The following is an 18,192-nucleotide window of genomic DNA, read 5'->3' as shown; positions in this document are numbered from 1 at the left end:
GCAGCTCCCGGCGAGTAGTCTATCCCGCCGAGTTGTCGGACTGAACTCAATAAGACTTTCCCACCGAGTTGTGGCTGTGCTTGCTGTGTTGTCACGCTAAGTCATTGCTTGAGCAAGGTCACGCCTACGTGTACCCATGCTACGAGGTCGGGCCAAATCACCCTCCATCACTGACCAAGTCACTTAATTGTTCCATTACCTTTTACCCTTCTATGTGTGTTTTTCAGGATCTCAAGACGGGGATGAAGATTGGTGGAGGGCATGAAGCTGGTGGATTGTATTATCTTGACGGTGGTGGAAGAACATCAACAGCTCTCCAGTCATCTCTCTCTCCTCTCTAGTGGCACTGTCAATTTGGTCATCCTTCGCTGAAAGTTTTGAAATCTTTGGTTCTTTCGTTGAGTCAACTTTCTGTTTTAGATTGTGAGTCGTGTCAGTTTGGGAAACACCATCGTGTTCCCTTTAGTTCTAGGGTTGATAACCGTGTGTCGAGTCCTTTTTCTTTGATTCACTCGAATGTTTGGGGTCCTTATAAAGTGATGTCATACAATGGATATAGATATTTTGTCATTTTTGTTGATGATTTTTCAATGATGACGTGGCTCTATTTAATGAAAGAAAGAAGTGAATTGTTTACCATCTTCCATAAATTTTATGCTGAGATTCGCAATTAATTTGGTGTTCACATTAAAATTTTTCGTTCTGATAATGGCCGTGAATATTTGTCTTCATCATTTCAAGAATACTTGGACCAACATGGCATTATACATCAGTCCTCGTGTACCTACACCCCACAACAAAATGGGGTGGCTGAGATAAAGAATCGTCATCTCTTGGAAACAGCTCGATCCCTCATGCATCACATGAATGTTCCCAAACCCTTTTGGAGTGATGCGGTGCTTACTTCTTGCTTCTTGATTAATCGGATGCCCACGTCTATCTTTGATGGTCATTCCCCATTTACTACCTTGTTTCCCACCTTGTCTCCGTTTCCTCTTTCTCCTCGAGTATTTGGGTGTGTCTGCTTCGTCCATAATCTGGGCCCCGGGAATGACAAGTTAGATGCACGATCCCTTAAGTGCATCTTCCTTAGCTATTCTCAGACCCAGAAAGGGTATAAGTGTTACCATCCTAGTTCTTGACGTTCCTTTGTGTGTGCTGATGTTACCTTCTTTGAGTCTACTCCATTTTTCTTGGGGTCCGATGATGCTTCTTCCTCCTCATCACCTCCCCCTCTTCAACTTTCAGTTGCCGATTCTGTTCCCCTTGTTCCACCCGTGACCAAGTCCTTGCCTCCAGTGCCACCACCGGTTGAACGCCCACCTATCATTCAAGTGTATACACATCGCCCACGTGTACTGGCTGCTACTCCGGCTCCATCACCGTCGACAGATCTGGCAGTTGTCTCCACACTAGCCCCAAACCCAGTATCTGATCTTGATCTTCCCATTGCCTTGCGGAAAGGTAAACGCACTTGCACTGTTCATCCTATTTCTAATCATGTTTCACTCACTCACCTTTCCGCCTCCCATCGCTAGTTTATCTCTTTGTTATCCCCAGTTGTTGTCCCTAAGGATATTCAGGAAGCCCTTGCCTCTCCAGGGTGGTGCCGTGCAATGGAAGAAAAGCTCTCAGCTCTACTTCATAATCATACTTGGGACCTCACTGCTCTTCATCCTGGGAAGCAGGTTGTCGGTTGTAAGTGGGTTTATACTGTTAAGTACTTGCTTGATGGTAGTGTTGAGCGCCTAAAAGCTCGATTGGTTGCAAAAGAGTACTCCCAAACCTATGGTGTTGACTACATAGAGACCTTCTCCCCAGTTGCTAAGATAGGGTCGGTTCGTGTTGTGATCTCTCTTACAGCTATGTATGATTGGCCCCTATATCAGCTTGATATCAAGAATGCCTTTTTGCATGGCGATTTGCTCGAGGAGGTCTACATGGAGCAACCACCAGGGTTTGTTGCTCAAGGGGAGGATGGTAAGGTATGCAGACTATAGAAGGCTATATATGGGCTTAAACAGTCTCCTCGAGCATGGTTTGGTAGGTTCAGTGAGGTGGTAAAGAAATTTGGTATGAAACAGTGCCAAGTTGATCATTCCGTCTTCAGTCATGACTCTCCGGCAGGAAAATACTATTGGTGGTGTATGTAGATGATATTGTTAATACCGAGAATGATAAAATGGGCATTGACAGGTTGAAGACTTTTCTACAGGAACATTTTCAAACAAAGGACCTTGGTAAATTGAAATATTTCTTGGGGATAGAAGTAGCAAGATCTAAGTATGGTATTAATTTCTGTCAGAGGAAATATGTGCTTGATTTGTTGGAAGAAACAGGTTTGTTAGGTGCTAAACCAACTGACACAACTATGGAAACAAATACTCGGCTGAGCAGTGATATGGGTGAAGTGTTTGAAGACCCTGGCAGATACCGACTTGTAGGTAAACTGAACTACCTAACCATTACTCGGCCAGATATTTCATTTGCGGTTAGTGTGGTAAGTCAGTTCATGCAGAAACCTCTGGTTCCTCGTTGGAATGCGGTTCTAAGAATCGTGAGGTATTTAAAAGGGGCCCCTGGTCGTGGTTTGATATACAAAAGTTGTGGAAAACTTGAAATAGAAGGGTATACCGATGCTGACTGGGTTGGTTCTATGTCTAATAGGCGGTCTACCACAAGTTATTGCACTTTTCTAGGGGGTAATCTGGTGACATGGAAAAGTAAGAAGCTGACAGTCGTGTGGCTAAGGAACAGTGCAGAGGTAGAATATAGTGACAATCAGGTTGTAGTTCATGGAAAAGCAAGAAACAGTGCAGAGGTAGAATATAGAGCTATGGCACATACTGCTTGTGAATTAGTGTGGCTAAGGAACCTTCTACAGGAGATAGGATACAACATTAATACTCCAATGAAGCTCTATTGTGACAATCAGGTTGTAGTTCATATTTCTTCTAATCCGGTGTTTCATGAAAGAACCAAGCACATAGAGGTTGACTGTCACTTTGTGAGAGAGAAGGTGCTGAATGGAGTGATAGACACTGCATACGTTAATACAGAAAACCAGTGGGCAGACTTATTTACAAAAGGATTGAGTCGGGGAAGAGCGGACTACATATGTAACAAACTGGGATTATATGATATATACTCACCAGCTTGAGGGCACGTGTCTTTTCCATTATATTAATAATATAAAAACATGTTTGGCCGAATGGGAGAGTAACTTTTTCCCTAATTCGAACCAGACTTATATTCTCTCCTTTTCTCCTCCTTTCTCTCTCTCTTTCTTCCTTCTTTCTTCCTCTTTCTTCTTGGTTGTTATCAGACTAACAGAACTCAAAGGCAGGCCAAATTATAACACTACCCTAAATAGGAAAATTTTCACTTGATTTGTCTAGGACCTTACTAGAACTCAATGCAGTAAAATGCTCTGGATTGACTTAGTTTCATTTAAACATCAATTTACAAACAACTAAATGAGGTTGCCTTTTCAAGAGTGCTGGGAGACTTTGAAGACTGACTTAAAAGAAGTTCTTGATGAATTTCACCAAAAAGGGGAGATCTCTCCTAGGACAAATGCGACCTTCATTGCTTTCGTGCCCAAGAAAAAGCAAACTAAAACCCCAAAGGACATCAAACCAATAAGTCTGGCTAGTAGCCTTTACAAAATAATAGCGAAATTCCTATCAAGCAAATTGAAGAAGGTGCTGCCCACAGTGATTTCACAATTTCAAGGTGCCTTTGTCGAGGGTGGACAGATTGTTGACCAAATTTTAGTGGCAAATGAGTGTGTAGAGAAAATGGTTGACCAGCTTGTGGACCCCACTTGTTCATATGTTTTTTCCTTTGATTATAGTACTGCCAGAACACTCTTTTCTGTTGCTTCTAGTGACAGGGGTATTCCTATCATTGTACCACTTATTATTGTAGACCTATTTTAAATATCACTTGAGGCGGCAGACTAAGCCTGACTGAACCCCTCTTTTCTCTTCTATTCTCTCTTCCTCCTCTCTTCTTCCTTTCTCTTTTCTCTTCTCTTCATCTCTGTTTTCTTTTCTGTTTACTAAACAGGTCTAACCCTCCTTGGTTTCAGACAACTTGGTATCAGAGCAGGCCTAAAACTGGTTAGGGCTCTTATGTAGGTGTAGTCCAGCCGACTACATGAGAGTATTTCTAGGGCTGGAAGTTTCATCTTGATTCGTCTGGTTCTTGGAGGTCATTGGAGTTTGAAGAAGGTGCCCAAGGTTCAAAATACTTGGAGAGCTGTCCGGTGACCAGGAAGAATTGGAGAAAACAAGTTGGTTTCTGATGTAGAGCTTAAATCATAGATTGAGAGTGGCGCCCAGTATTTTCTTGGTTGTTTTTCATACTTTTTTGGACTGTCAGGCGTCTAAAATTTCTCTAAAATCAGTACAGCTGTTCTCTTGGACTGTTTTAGGGTTTCTTTACGGACTGTTCTTCTGGACTGTATTGTTTTGGCAGTGTTGGTCACCTCTATTGCCCACCTTGTGTTCATAAAAAGGCCTCTGAATCTTTTTATTTTCTCTGGGTGCTATTGGACAGTACTTGGAATTTTTGTTTGGAAAAGGAGTTTGGACAGTGTTGTACTCTCCATTCAATGAATACCCTTTGTCCATTTCAGCATGGAAATGGCTGGAAATGAGAACAAACCAAATGGTTGTATGAGCTGGAAACTCTATTGGCAACAAGTTCATTTCGGATTACTACAGCCAAATTTGATGGAACAAACTATTTGGAATGGGCCCAATCAGCCATGATGGCCATTGGAGGGAGGGGAAAGCCGGGGTATGTGATAGGAGACACAAAGAAACCAACACAAGAGGACCCTTCCCTTGCTAAATGGGTCAAAGAAAATTATTTGGTTATGACTTGGTTATGCAACTCCATGCAGCCTCATATCAGTAGAAATTATCTTTGGTCAAAAACAACTAAGGAGATTTGGGACAATATGAAAGAAACATATTCTCAACCCCTTAATGTTGCTAGAGCCTATGAACTGAAAATTGAGGTGAATAATCTTAAACAGGAGGAGAAACTTGTGTCAGTTTATTTCTCCACCTTGAAATCATTGTGGTATGAGATTAATCATCTTGAGACTATTGAGTGGGAGAGCCAGAAAGATTCTGCCACATACAGGAAATTAGTTGAGAAAAATATAGTGTTTGAATTCCTGACTAGGCTAAACTCTGACTATGACATTTTAAGACAGCAGCTTCTCACTAGAGATAGTGTCTCTTTATCTCAAGACTACTCTCTAGTACATAGTGAGCAAAGTAGAAGAAAAGTTATGTTACAAATTCCATCTATGGAATCAGCTTTAGCAGCTATAAAACCGAAGACTGGAGGTGATAAGGAGAGGGATGTAAAAAAGGATGGAAAGAGGGACGTGTTTTGTGACTACTGTAAGAAGTCAAAACATTTAAGGACACTTGTTGGAAGCTTCATCTCAGCTAATTCCAGAAAGACTTGGGAACAAGAAAGGAAATGCTAATGCAGTTATAACCAAAGGAGCTTCATCCACACCCAACACTAGATCCAGTTCTCTTAATGCATTGGCTGCTATTAGGGCTGCTTTTATCTCAACTGGAGAGTGAAGTTGGCTTCTCTGGACAGTCTCATTCTACTCCTCCTCCCACTTCTGCTTTTGCTCAATCAGGTACAAGGGCCACTACCTATCATGCCTCTACCCCAGGTAACACTAGCCATTTTTGAATTGTAGATTCAGGTGCATCTAATCATATGACCAGTTTATCTTCCTTATTTAACACCTATTACTTATCCTCTGGCAGAAATAAAGTGTCTATTGTTGACGGCTCTCTTGTCCCTATTTCATGCAAGGGAAACATCAATGTCTCCGATGCTATTTCTTTATCCTCGGTTCTTCATGTTCCTAAACTAAGTACTAATCTGCTTTCCATCAATAGTATCACTAAACACCAAAACTATTCAATAACCTTTTCTCCATGATAATTGTGTTTTCCAGGATTTGGCTACAAGGAAGGTGATTGGGACTGGTCGTGAGACGAATGGGATCTACTTGCTTGAACATCCACTTGGGAAGAGTAAAGAATCTGAGAAGTCTTTCATGTCACAGTCTGTGAATCGGATTATGCTTTGGCATAATCAATTGGGCCATCTATCTTTTGGGTCTTTAAGGAGTCTTTCCTAATTTGTTTGAGTCAATCCAATTTGAAGTGTGAGAGTTGTGAGTTGGCAAAGCATTGTAGATCAACTTATTCACAAAGTAATAAAAGTAGTTCTTTTCCTTTTGAAATTGTGCATACTGATGTTTGGAGGCCCTATCATATTCCTACTATGGGTGGGTACAAATACTTTCTATTGTTTGTTGATGACCACTCTCAGTTTTCATGGGTTTATCTCATGCGCTCTCGGGATGAGGTTCCCACTTTGACCCGCATTTTTCATCAAATGATCTTGACTCATTTTGGGGTTAAAATAAAAAATATCAGATCTGATAATGCCAAAGAATATTTTGCAAAACCCTTATCTTCTTATCTCCTTGAACATGAAGTGATTCATCAAAGCACTTGTCCTCATACACCTCAGTACAATGGTGTTGTTGAGGGGAAAAATAGACACATCCTTGAAGTTGCAAGAAGCATCATGTTGAATACTAATGTTCCTATTCATTTCTGGGGGGATGCCATTCTTACTGTGGTTTATCTCATTAACAGGATTCCTTCAGAGTCTTGGACATGAAAGCTCCTTTTAACTTGTATCTTGATAAGGAGCAATTTTTTGTTCTTCCCAAAACCGTTGGTTGCACTTGTTTTGTCCAAATCCTTGGGCCTATCCATTCAAAATTTGACCCTAAGGCTGCCAAATGTATCTTCCTAGGGTATGCACAAAATCAAAAGGGATATTGTTGTTATGACCCTGTCTCGAGAACCAGATTTGTATCTATGGGCGTCACCTTCTTTGAAGATGTCCCCTATTACCCTAGAGTTTCACCTTAGGGGGAGAGTGGTGAGCAGGGTGTGTTTGCTCAAGATGTTCCTTTGCCTATTCCTACAAGTGGAGGGGAGTGTAATGAGGGGAATTGTTAAAAGCGTAAAGAATTGAGGGTGTTTCACAGAAGATGGTAGCGGCTAGTTGGTTCTAGTAATGATTAGTCCAGGCTAGTTCTTATCTCTTCTGGGACACCAGATTCAAGTATTGCCTCCTCCTTACCCAATCCTACTACTGATGACATACCCACTTCCACTACTGAGCCTCAGCCATCCTCAGATGACCTTGACCTCCCAATTGCAGTACATAAGGGGAAGCATAGGTGTACCTCATCCTCTGTCCATTGTATCTCCCATTTCCTTTCTTATGATCACATTTCATCATCATATAAGTCCTTTTTAGCCTCCACTATTGTCATTCTTATTCCTAGAACAGTTCAAGAGGCCCTTGTTGTCCCTGAGTGGAAGGAAGCAATGAAGGTTGAGATGGATGCCCTTGTAAAAAATGATACTTGGGAACTGGTTGAACAACCAAGAGAGAAGAAGCCTGTTGGGATTCATCCAAAAAAAAAGAAACATGTTGGGTGTAGGTGGATATTCACAGTGAAGTATAATGCTGATAGTACAGTTGAAAGATATAAAGCTAGACTGATGGCTAAGGGATACACTCAAACTTATGGTATTGATTACTTGGAAACCTTTGCATCAGTTGCAAAAATGAATACCATCAGGGTTTTACTGTCTCTTGCTATTAACTTCTCTTGGCCTCTGTTTCAAATGGATGTTAAGAATGCATTTCTAAATGGTGACTTGCAAGAGGAGGTGTATATGGAGTTACCTCTAAGTTTTTATGATGTAGAGATTGGTAAGAAAGTTTGTAAGTTGAAGAAAGCTTTGCATGGTCTAAAACAAACTCCAAAGGCATGGTTTGATAGATTCAGACTTGCTTTGGAAAGATTTGGCTATGTTCATGCCAAATCTAACCACACTCTGTTCATTAAGAAGAAAGGATCTGCTTCGACTCTCCTATCTGTGTTACATAGTTGTCAAGGCGACGCCTAGGCGACAAGGCACCCTTTGAGGCTCGCCTTGCCTAATCGCCAAGCAATTTTCTACTTCATACTATAAAATACTTTTTTATTCATTCTTTTTTATATTTATAAAATAGACATTATTAAACTAAAATAATCATTTTGTGTGTTTATATACTAATTTCTTTTTATTATTTTCTTATTTATTAGGGTTTAATCAACACAAACATTGTTAAATGCTGCATTGAACCCTCAAAGACTTAAAAACCTGAACCAATAAGTAAGGAAGAACTTAAAATTTTATCTAATAAGCACATTTTCCTCTTCCATATATTTTTCTTCTACTTCTTCTACTACTACTACTACCAATACTTTTTATTTTCTTCTTTTCCTATTACAAAAATAAGGGTTCAACCCCTTTTTTTTATTTTATTTTCATTTTTCCTTTTCTTCTCATGAATATGCTGATTTGCTATACTTTAATATGAAATTTATACTTTTCTTATGAAAATCATGAATAATAATTAAAGAAATATGGTTATGGTACCTAGGGAACTACCCTAGGATCTATGTTTTTAACATAAAAAAATCCATCGCCTAGCGTCGCCTTGGCACCTTAAAAACTATGGTATGTTATGACATTGTTGTGACAGGAAGTGATATTGATGAGATTAATTCTCTTAAGCAACTACTTAATCAAGAATTTAAAGTAAAAGACCTTGGTGAGTTGAGATATTTCCTTGGGATTGAAGTGGCAAGGTCCAAGCATGGCATTTTTGTTTCTCAGAGGAAGTATGTTCTTGATCTCTTGGAAGAGATAGGAAAATTGGGAGCTAAGCCCGCTGATACTCCCATTGAGAAAAATCATAAGATAAAAGCAGAGGATGGTGAGCCTCTAGAAGATAAAGGTATGTATTAACAGCTTGTAGGAAGACTTGTCTACCTATGTCTAACTCGCCCCGACACTTCTTATGCTGTCAACATTGTTAGTCAATACATGCACTCTCCCACGACCTCACACCTCCTTGTTGTTGAGAGGATTTTAGCCTACTTGAAGAGGTGTCCAGGCCGAGGTATACTTCTTAAAAAAACTGGCCATATGAAGATTGAAGTATACACTGATACAGATTGGGCAAGTTGTATTGATGATAGGAGATCTACTTCAAGGTATTGTGCCTTTGTTGGAGGAAATTTAGTTTCTTGGAGGAGCAAGAAACAAAATGTAGTTGCTCACTCCAGCGCTGAAGCTGAATACAGGTCTATGGCTAATGGTGTTGCTGAAATATTATGGCTGAAGTCTCTCCTTACAGAATTGGGAATTGAGTTTGAAAAACCCTTGATGCTGCATTGTGATAACCAGGCGGCCATTAACATTGCTCACAACCCAATACAGTATGATAGAACCAAACACATTGAAGTTGACAGACATTTCATCCGAGAGAAAGTTGCCTCTCAAGAAGTGTGCCTTCCTTATGTTGCCACTAATATGCAGCTTGCCGATGTCTTCACCAAGGCAGTCAACAATCAAGCTTGAGACAGATTTAAGCAAGTTGGGAATGATCAACATATTTTCCCAACTTGAGGGAGAGTGTAGATAAAATGGTTGACCAGCTTGTGGTCCCCAGTTGTTCATATGTTTTTTCCTTTGATTATAGTACTGTTATAATACTATTTTCTGTTGTTTCTACTGATAGAGGTATTCCTGTCATTGTACCACTTATTATTGTAGACCTATTTTAAATATCACTTGGGGCAGCAGACTAAGCTTGACCGAACCCCTCTTTTCTCTTCTATTCTCTCTTCCTCCTCTCTTCTTCCTTTCTCTTATCTTCTCTTCTCTTCATCTCTGTTTTCTTTTATGTTTACTAAACAAGTCCGAACCTCCTTGGTTTAAGACAACTGAGCGTGTAACAAAAAAGAGGAAAAAAAGTAATAAGGGTTTAATCTATAAATTGGACCTAGAGAAGGCTTATTACATAGTGGACTAGTCTTTCCTGGTTGAGGCAATGGAGAAGTTTGGGTTAGGGGTGCTCACAGTTTGGTTAACCGAACCGTGGACTTATTTTTGAAACTGAACCAATTCTACCGGTTTCTGAAAAATAGGTAACCGAAACCGAATCAAAGTCAATCGGTTGACCGGTTCGGTTAACTGCCAATTTGGTTCATCAGTTTTTTGGCTTCTTATATTTATAATATATATTATAAAAAAACATATAAATATATAATAAAAAATAGAAATATGTATAATATTATATTTTAAATAATAAATAATATATTATATATTATAAATATATATAATGCATATTTATTAATTTATAATATATAAAATATATATAATATACATAAATATATATAATATAAAGAAATATATGTATTACCAATCGATCGGGTTAACCGCCAGTTTTCTATATTGGTTAACCAAAACCAAACCAGTACCTTCGGTTTTTTAAAATTACCGAACCGACCGGTTTGATTTACCAGATTTTTGGTTTAGATTCGCCGTTTCAGTTTTCCAATTTTTCTTGCTCACCCCTAGTTTGGGTTGGGGGAAAGGTGGAGATTGTGGATTAAGGGGTGCTTGAGTTTGGTGCATTACTCGATTCTAATCAATGGAACAACTAAAAACATTTTTCCGACTAAAAGAGGTTTGAGACAAGGTGACCCTTTATCCCCTTTTGTGTTCACTTTGATTGCTAAGGTCCTGAGCAGAATGGTTATCAAAACTGACTTGGATAACTCAATCAGATGTTGGAGGGTGGGAAGGGTTGAAGTGGTAGTTACCCACCTACAATTTGCAAATGATATAATTCTTTTTGGTGATTAGGGTAGCCCTGTGTTCCATAGAAATTTGAAGGAACTCATTAGTTATTTTGAGAACTTCTCCAGTTTAAGGGTTAACTTGGGGAAAAGCTATGTTGTGGGCTTAAATATGCAAGCGGAGAAAATCCTTAAGAGTAATAGAGCCCTTGGGGTTTTGGTGGATTGGTAGTTCCTAGTAGAGGTTTTGAGGAAGTGAGGGTTCGGGGAAAGATGATGGTTGGATGTTTGGTTGTGTCGACTCTTGTCACTATTCCATCCTAGTAAATGGGGTGGTAAGGGATTTTTTTCCAGTTAGTAGGGGTATTAGACAAGGAGATCCACTTTCACCTTTTCTCTTTACCTTGGTAGTTGATGTGTTCTGTCGAATTATCACCAGGGCTAATAGGGAAGATGTGATAAGGGGATGGATAATAGGCACAAACCAAATTCTAGTAACTCATTTGCAGTTTGCGGATGATTTGATGATCTTCTGTGATGGTGGTTTTAGTGAGAAGGTGAGAAACTTGACAGAAATGATTAAAGCCTTTGAAGGAGTGTCCAATTTGAAAATAAATTTAGAAAAGAGCTGCATAGTTGGAGTCAATTTGGACTTTGAGGAGGTTGAGGCTATTGCGGACTGTCTTCAGTGCTCCATTTTTACCTGGCCTGTCCTATTTAGGGCTGTCGTTAGGAGCAAACCCTAGGGAAAGTAGGTTCTAGACCCTACTCATAGAGAAGTTTGAAAAGAGATTAGCTGTGTTGAAGAAAAATTACATCTCTTTAGGTGGGAGGACCACCTAGATAAGAGCTACCCTCATGAACCTACCTACTTACTACCTCTCTATCTTTAGAATACCATCTAGGGAAGCAAAGAAACTGGAAAAATTGATGAGAGATTTTCTTTGGGAACCGGGAGAAGGTAAAAAAGACCACTTAATCAATTGGGAGGTTGTGGGTAGAAGCAAAGAGGAAGGAGGATTAGGGCTTGGGAATGTGCTTAAAAAGAATTAAGCTTTGTTAGGGAAGTGGTTGTAGAGGTGGCCTATGGAGCAAGATAGGTTGTGGCATGAAGTGGTGAAGAGTATTCATGGATGCTCAAGGAGGGCTAGCAACAACATGGAAAGCAATTCACAAGATTCTTCCGTAGTTCCTCAGTTGTATTAGGTATGATGCTTGTTTTGGTAATTCTATTCAGTTTTGGGAGGACATTTGGGTTGGAGATCTTCCCCTAAAAGACCTTTTTTCCGTCCTTGTACTCTGTTTTTTTGTATAAAAAAGAGGTGATTTCAAATTTCCTTCTTTCAATTTTAAATTTGTTGTCTGTCTTGGGATTTTGGTTTCTGTAGAGGGTTAAGGGAGGATGAAGTTGATTATTTGTCTGCCCTTCTTGGTCTCCTCAATAAGGTTTGGTTGGATTCTTTGAAGCCTGATAAGAGGATTTGGGCCATTCACCCCAATGGGTCTTTTTCCTGTGGTTCCTTTTTTAATTTCCTTTGCCAAACCTCCTCTCAACAAAGTTTCCCTTCCAAAGAAGTCTGGTGTAGGCCGGTTCCCCCCAAGGTTATGGCTTTGTGTTGGGAAGTGTGGCATGGTAAAGTAAGCAAGATGGATAACCTACAAAAGAGAAGACCCTTCCTATGTATTTCTCCAAACTGGTGCACTCTTTGTAGATCTCATGGTGAGGACTGTTATCACTTATTTTTATCTTGTAGTGTCACTGTAGAGCTCTGGGTTTGGCTTCTATCATTGTTTGGGTGTAGATGGGATATGCCAATAGAAGAACAATCCTTAACCCTTCTATGTTCTATTGGCCCCATAAAAAAGGAAGGAAAATGTGGAGGTGTGCACGAGCAGCCTTGTTATGGACAGATTGGGAAGAAAGGAATGTCAGGATCTTTTAGGAAAAAGGAAGGAACAGTCAGGCCTTGAAGGACTGCATTTTGTATAGGGCAATACATTGGTTTAAGACTCTGGATTTGTTTGATCATTTCTCCTTTACTGATTGTTGAAGGGATTGGTTATCAGTAGCAAGCTGTTCCTCCTCCAAGGTAAAGGTAAAGGTAATGACAAGCTGGGTCCCCCCTCCTCACAGTTCTTTGAAGCTGAATTTTGATGGAAGTAGCCAGGGCAACCTAGGTCCTTCTAGATTGAGAGGTGTACTAAGGAATGAGGTTGGAGAGGCTATCTTACTATACTCTGGCCCTTTAGGTGTTGGGAACTCTATTCGGGCAGAGCTGTTAGCTGCAATACAAGGAATAATTCTTGCAAAAGAAATGGGTGTGGAACAGCTTTTGGTTGAAGGGGACTCTAAGACAATGGTGAACTGGTTAAATAATCCGGAGGATGTCACGTGGAACTACAAGAATGAGATAAAGAAATTCAAATGGCTAACAAGGAATATGTCTGTAACAATACAGTGGGTTGGGAGATCAGCTGATGCATTTGCTGATGTCTTGGCAAAACAAGGGACAAACAGGGAAACATTGTTTTGGGTGCAACTGTAATTTGTGTCTTTTTAACAGTCATGCACTTTTTGATGTAGTTTTTGTGTTTTTTGTATGGAGAGGCAGCACCTCGTGCCTCTCTAAGGGGATTTTCATGTAACGGATCTTTGAATTAATGGAATATGATTCTTTACTTATCAAAACAAAACAAAGACCTTGGGGTATGCATTCAAAAGTTGGCCATTAGAGCACTTAGGACTCCCCTTGGGTAGAAATCCAAGATCAAAGAGTTTCTAGAAACCTGTAGTGGAAAGATTTACTAGAAAATTGACACTTTGGAAGAGAAATTACATTTCAACGGGAAGCGGATAACCTTGATCAAAGCAACCATGGCTAATCTTCCTATTTATTTTCTATCCACTTTCTGTATCCTCACCAAAATAGCCAGGCAGCTAGAAAAGTTAATAAGGGACTTCTTATGGGAACAAAGGGATGAGAAGAGAGACCACTTGGTAAAATGGGAACAGGTTAGTAGATCTAAAGAGAATGGTGGGCTTGGGTTAGGAAACTTGATCCAAAAGAATCTAGCTCTCCTAGGAAAGTGGTTATGAAGATTTCCTTTAGAAAGAGAAAGGCCTTGGCACAGGGTTATTGAAAGCATACATGGACAGTCAAATAACAACTAGGATGCAAAGGTAGCATCAAATGCAACTTCAACTTCCCCTTGGAAAGCTATACATGAGGTATATCCTTTATTTCTCAATCATACTCACTTTGATGTGGAGAGTCTTGTTTTGGGAGGACCTCTGGAAAGGTGAATATCCAATGAAGGTCCAGTTTCCTATGCTTTATGCAATATCCAACTACAAATCCAAACCATCTCTAAATTTGTGGGTTTCTCTGCCTCGATTTAAATTGGGACTTTGGGTTTAGAAGGGATCTTAGAGAATTGGAATGTGCATCTTTCATTCATCTTTTGGCCTTACTTGACTTGAGTCTTTTTGGCTAGAGCACAAAAGACACTAGGGTTTGGTCAATCTCCTCTTTTGTATCGAGGTCAATCTCCTTAGATGGCCATTTTACCCGTGCTTCTTTCTTTAATATTTTAATATAGCTTGGTATCTTGGGAGTGCACTTCCCTATGAAAGAAATTTGGAGTAAGCCAACCCCTCCTAAAATTCGGGCCCTTTGTTGGGAAGTCTTCCTTGGAAAGATTAACACATTTGATGTACTACATAAAAGAAGGTCAAACAAGTGCCCATCCCCTCATATTTTCTTCCTTTGTAAAGACAATGATGAAACAATTTCCCATATTTTTATATCCTATCCTTTTGTACTTTGTATTTGAAAGCATCTTTGTTCTTTCTTTGGGAGCAAGTGGACTCCTCCTCAGGATGCAATGGGTCTCTTTGACCCATACTTCTTGAGACAACCAAAGAAAAGGGGAAGGTTATTGTGGAAAGCAGTAAGGGTGGCTCTGATGTAAACTATTTAGGAAGAAAGAAATGGAAGAATCTTTAATGAAAAGAGTAGACCAAAAGTGGAAATCATAGACACAACAAAATTAAAGCTACACATTGGGTGAAGACTTTGGATGCCTTTCAAGCTTTCTCATTGAATGGTATTTTGAGAAACTGGAAAAAAAAGGTGGTGCTTTTGGCTCAAGGAAAGGAATGAAAACTCATGGACTAGAGACCCCCGATAACCAACTACATAAAAGTTAACCTCAATGGAAGTTTTATAGGTAGTCAAGGCATGGCTGGATTAGGAGGTGTTTCCAAGATTCAGAAGTCCTTGCACTAGCTTTGCATTCAGGACCTTTAGAGCATAGTGATACATTGAAAGCAGAACCGTTTGGGCTACTCCATATTTTAAAGTTTTCTAAGAAATTTGGATTTTATCATTTGGAGGTGGAAGGGGATTCTCAAGTGGTCATTTTTTGGACAAGATGTAGTAACTAAATCTCATGGATCCATAGAGATATCCTTCAGGAAATTGAAAGAACTACAAGGGAACTAACAATTACTTTTAAATGGGTGAGAAGAACAACAAATGGGATGGGTGAATACTCTAGCCAAACAAGGGAGGCTTATACAAAGATGGAGAAAACTCCTAATGCAGTAACAAGATTTAGAAGACAGAAAACCAATCAAATGGTGCAAATTTCAAAAGCCTTTGCCAAGTTAAAGTTGGGAGTATTTGGAGCGGGACTAAAGAAGAAGGGGAAGAAGATAAATAAAGCCTCTCAGATGAGAAGTGAGAGCTCTATTTTAGACAGTGGATACAATGAGAAAATGGATAAAGCTTGAGTTGCGTATCTCGTCGAATATTTTTGGTGGGGATAAGGGTGTTTTTCTTCTGCGTTTATTGGCAGGGGTCAGAAGGGTTTGGATCTGCAGTTTTGTGTTTTTTTTTTCTCGTGATTGGTGGAAGGGGTCTCCACAATATTGTTGTGGTTTTTCTAGTTGTATCTGGGTTTGTTTTTCTTAAGGTCTTGGCTTGTTTGTAGGGTTGATTTTCTGTTTAAGGGGTTAAAATTGTTAGGGCGGGTTTGTTATACGTTGAGTCTGTTATTTAATGGGTGATTTCTTATCACCTAGTTGTATCCTCTTTTTCTTTCTTCACTTAAAAAGTTTATTTTTTATTTATCTTCAAAAAAACAAGGGGCTTTAAGACAGGAAATGTTTTGAGCAAAATTGTAATCTCTTGGTTGTTTGGGGTGGAGAATTATCCCACCTCGATGTAACATTAAAGTTTGTCTTTAATAAAATCTACTCTTACTAATAAAAAATCAATTACAAACAAATCTTAATTACCAAGAGATTATTCCCTCAAGTGTTTCACAAACAGGACTTGATGGTTCATAGTTGATCTGTTCCCCATCCGGTTGTACTTTTTGCTCTGATCATCAAGAAAATTTGAACCACCAATTTTCTTTTAAAAGTAGCATATATAGATCTTTATATATGAGAGCTGTTCAGAAGTGCATCCCAACTAATCAGTGCATAAAGCCATGACTAGGAGAGGCAATATGGATTAAAAGAAAATATAGGAGGAAAACACTGCTCCCATTGATTCCCATGTTGGCTTTCTGTTTTGTGGCCAATCGCACATGGTTAGAGAACAATTCATGAAGATTCTTAGTTTCTTACCAACAGAAAATATTGCAAATACAATTTCTCCAAAGTTGAATTAAAGACATAGATGTACCCAAGTAGATTTGCCTTGCCTAGATTCTGCTCCCTCATAATGCATACATCATTGTTACATGGGAAATTCCAAGACTGATGGTCCAACAAACCTCTAATAACTAGGAGTCACCAGTTAAAGTGTTAAATGTATTCAATATTCTATGCTTGAATCCAGGTTCTCAGTTCTTCATTATGGCTCTTTTTCTTGTTTGTATGGTTTTGATCATTTTTCAAATTTCTTCTTACCCATGATATCATTGTTTTGTAATTTTTCCTCAGTTTTTCCTTTTGGAGATGTTAGTTGTACATGGTAGTAAATTTCTACATTTTTTGTTTCTTTCATATTAATACAATTTGGTCTTCACAACCCCCCCCCCCCAAAAAAAAAAAAAAAAATCCCATCCTTTCTATGCTTGATTTCCTCATGCCTGCACATTGTCCACCCCAACCAAGTCACATAATGTGTCTAAAACCCATGCCCCACTTCTTCATAGGCATCAACGAATTTTCCATAAGCAATAAGAAAATCACATAATATTCTTACAAACTTATTTACAAGTGTTCACAAAACTGTAATGTTATGCTTTTCTGATAATAGTAAATATTTGAGAACCTTTAGAATGAAGGGAAAACCTTACTTGGATTAACCATAATAAGTACAGATAAGACCCACAGCAGAGAATGCTAACTGGAAAAGAGTTTATATGTGGTCGGGGTTTAAATTAGGATTAGGAGTTGCAATGATTTATTATGATATCGAACTTGTGCGTATGTATGGAATACACCATAAATAAGATATACAGTACCTGAACTGGCAATAAGGATAAAATCCATTTTATTCTGTTTGATGGTACATCGGCTGGTTTATTTTCACAATTTCAGGGGCTTAAGACAAATTGAACCTCTGCCATTCTCCTATTTGTCCTTGTTACAGAAGCACTATATAGGATGGTAAAACCAGAAAAAAAACAGGAGGAAGAATTGAAGGGTTCTCCATGAGAGAAGGAGGTCTGAATGTACGTCACTTGAAGTCTACAGAAGACCTTTTCTTTTCTGCCAAGCTTCAAGTTCATTCATTTTCTCTTGGAGTAGAGTAGAGTTTAATGTTTAATTCATATAAATCTTCTGTGAAGTAATAGTTTTGTTACAACACTATCCTCCCACTGCTTTAGAATGCAAGAGAAAAGAAAAAAAAAAATGCAAGAGAATTGCTTAAGTACCTGAAATCTTAAAGGAACAATAGCAGAGACGGCTAGCGCCATCTTCTGTATGTCTCTCGTCTTCCCTCCTACGACTTTACGCTTTCTTCACCAGCGCATTCTTCTGAGTCATATGGCTTCTTCCCCTTCGCATTCACCCGAAGATTAACATTCTTTTTATTTTTATTTGTGGGAAAATTCTCGATTAGTATCCTCTACTTTGGGCTTAATGCCACTTGGTGTCCCAGAACCTTAAAATGCAACAATTTAATACCTGAATTTTCAAAATGTGCCAATCCGGTACTTGCCATTAATTAGTCCATTAACCCAACTGTTTAAGTGGCATTTGAAAAGACATCCCTTATCGGGGTTCTGACCATTTCAGGGGATGGAGGAGTCTTAAATTGCCCCCCCCCCCCCCCCCCGCTAAACTAGTTTTGAAAAAAAATAAAACAAAAACAAAAAAAAACACTATTGATATCGCCCGATACACCCCTACTAACGCATCAGGCGTATCAATATTTTTAACCTTGAAGGCA

The 18,192-nt window shown here is 39.2% G+C and overlaps 1 protein-coding gene across 1 annotated transcript in view; it reads right to left on the bottom strand.

Moving 5' to 3' along the window:
- Positions 1–17,833, bottom strand: part of LOC104591222 (uncharacterized) — a 41,601-nt gene extending 23,768 nt beyond the window's left edge. The window contains exon 1 of the mRNA XM_010250009.3: positions 17,675–17,833. Within this exon, the coding sequence (XP_010248311.1) occupies positions 17,675–17,716 (42 nt within the window). The 5' untranslated portion in view covers positions 17,717–17,833. The remainder of the gene's footprint in view (positions 1–17,674) is intronic.
- Positions 17,834–18,192: the final 359 nt, after the last annotated feature.

Source organism: Nelumbo nucifera, chromosome 6, assembly GCF_055504915.1.
Source record: "Nelumbo nucifera cultivar China Antique chromosome 6, China Antique-T2T, whole genome shotgun sequence".
NCBI classification, from domain to species: domain Eukaryota; kingdom Viridiplantae; phylum Streptophyta; class Magnoliopsida; order Proteales; family Nelumbonaceae; genus Nelumbo; species Nelumbo nucifera.
This window is presented reverse-complemented; position numbering and strand designations above follow the sequence as displayed.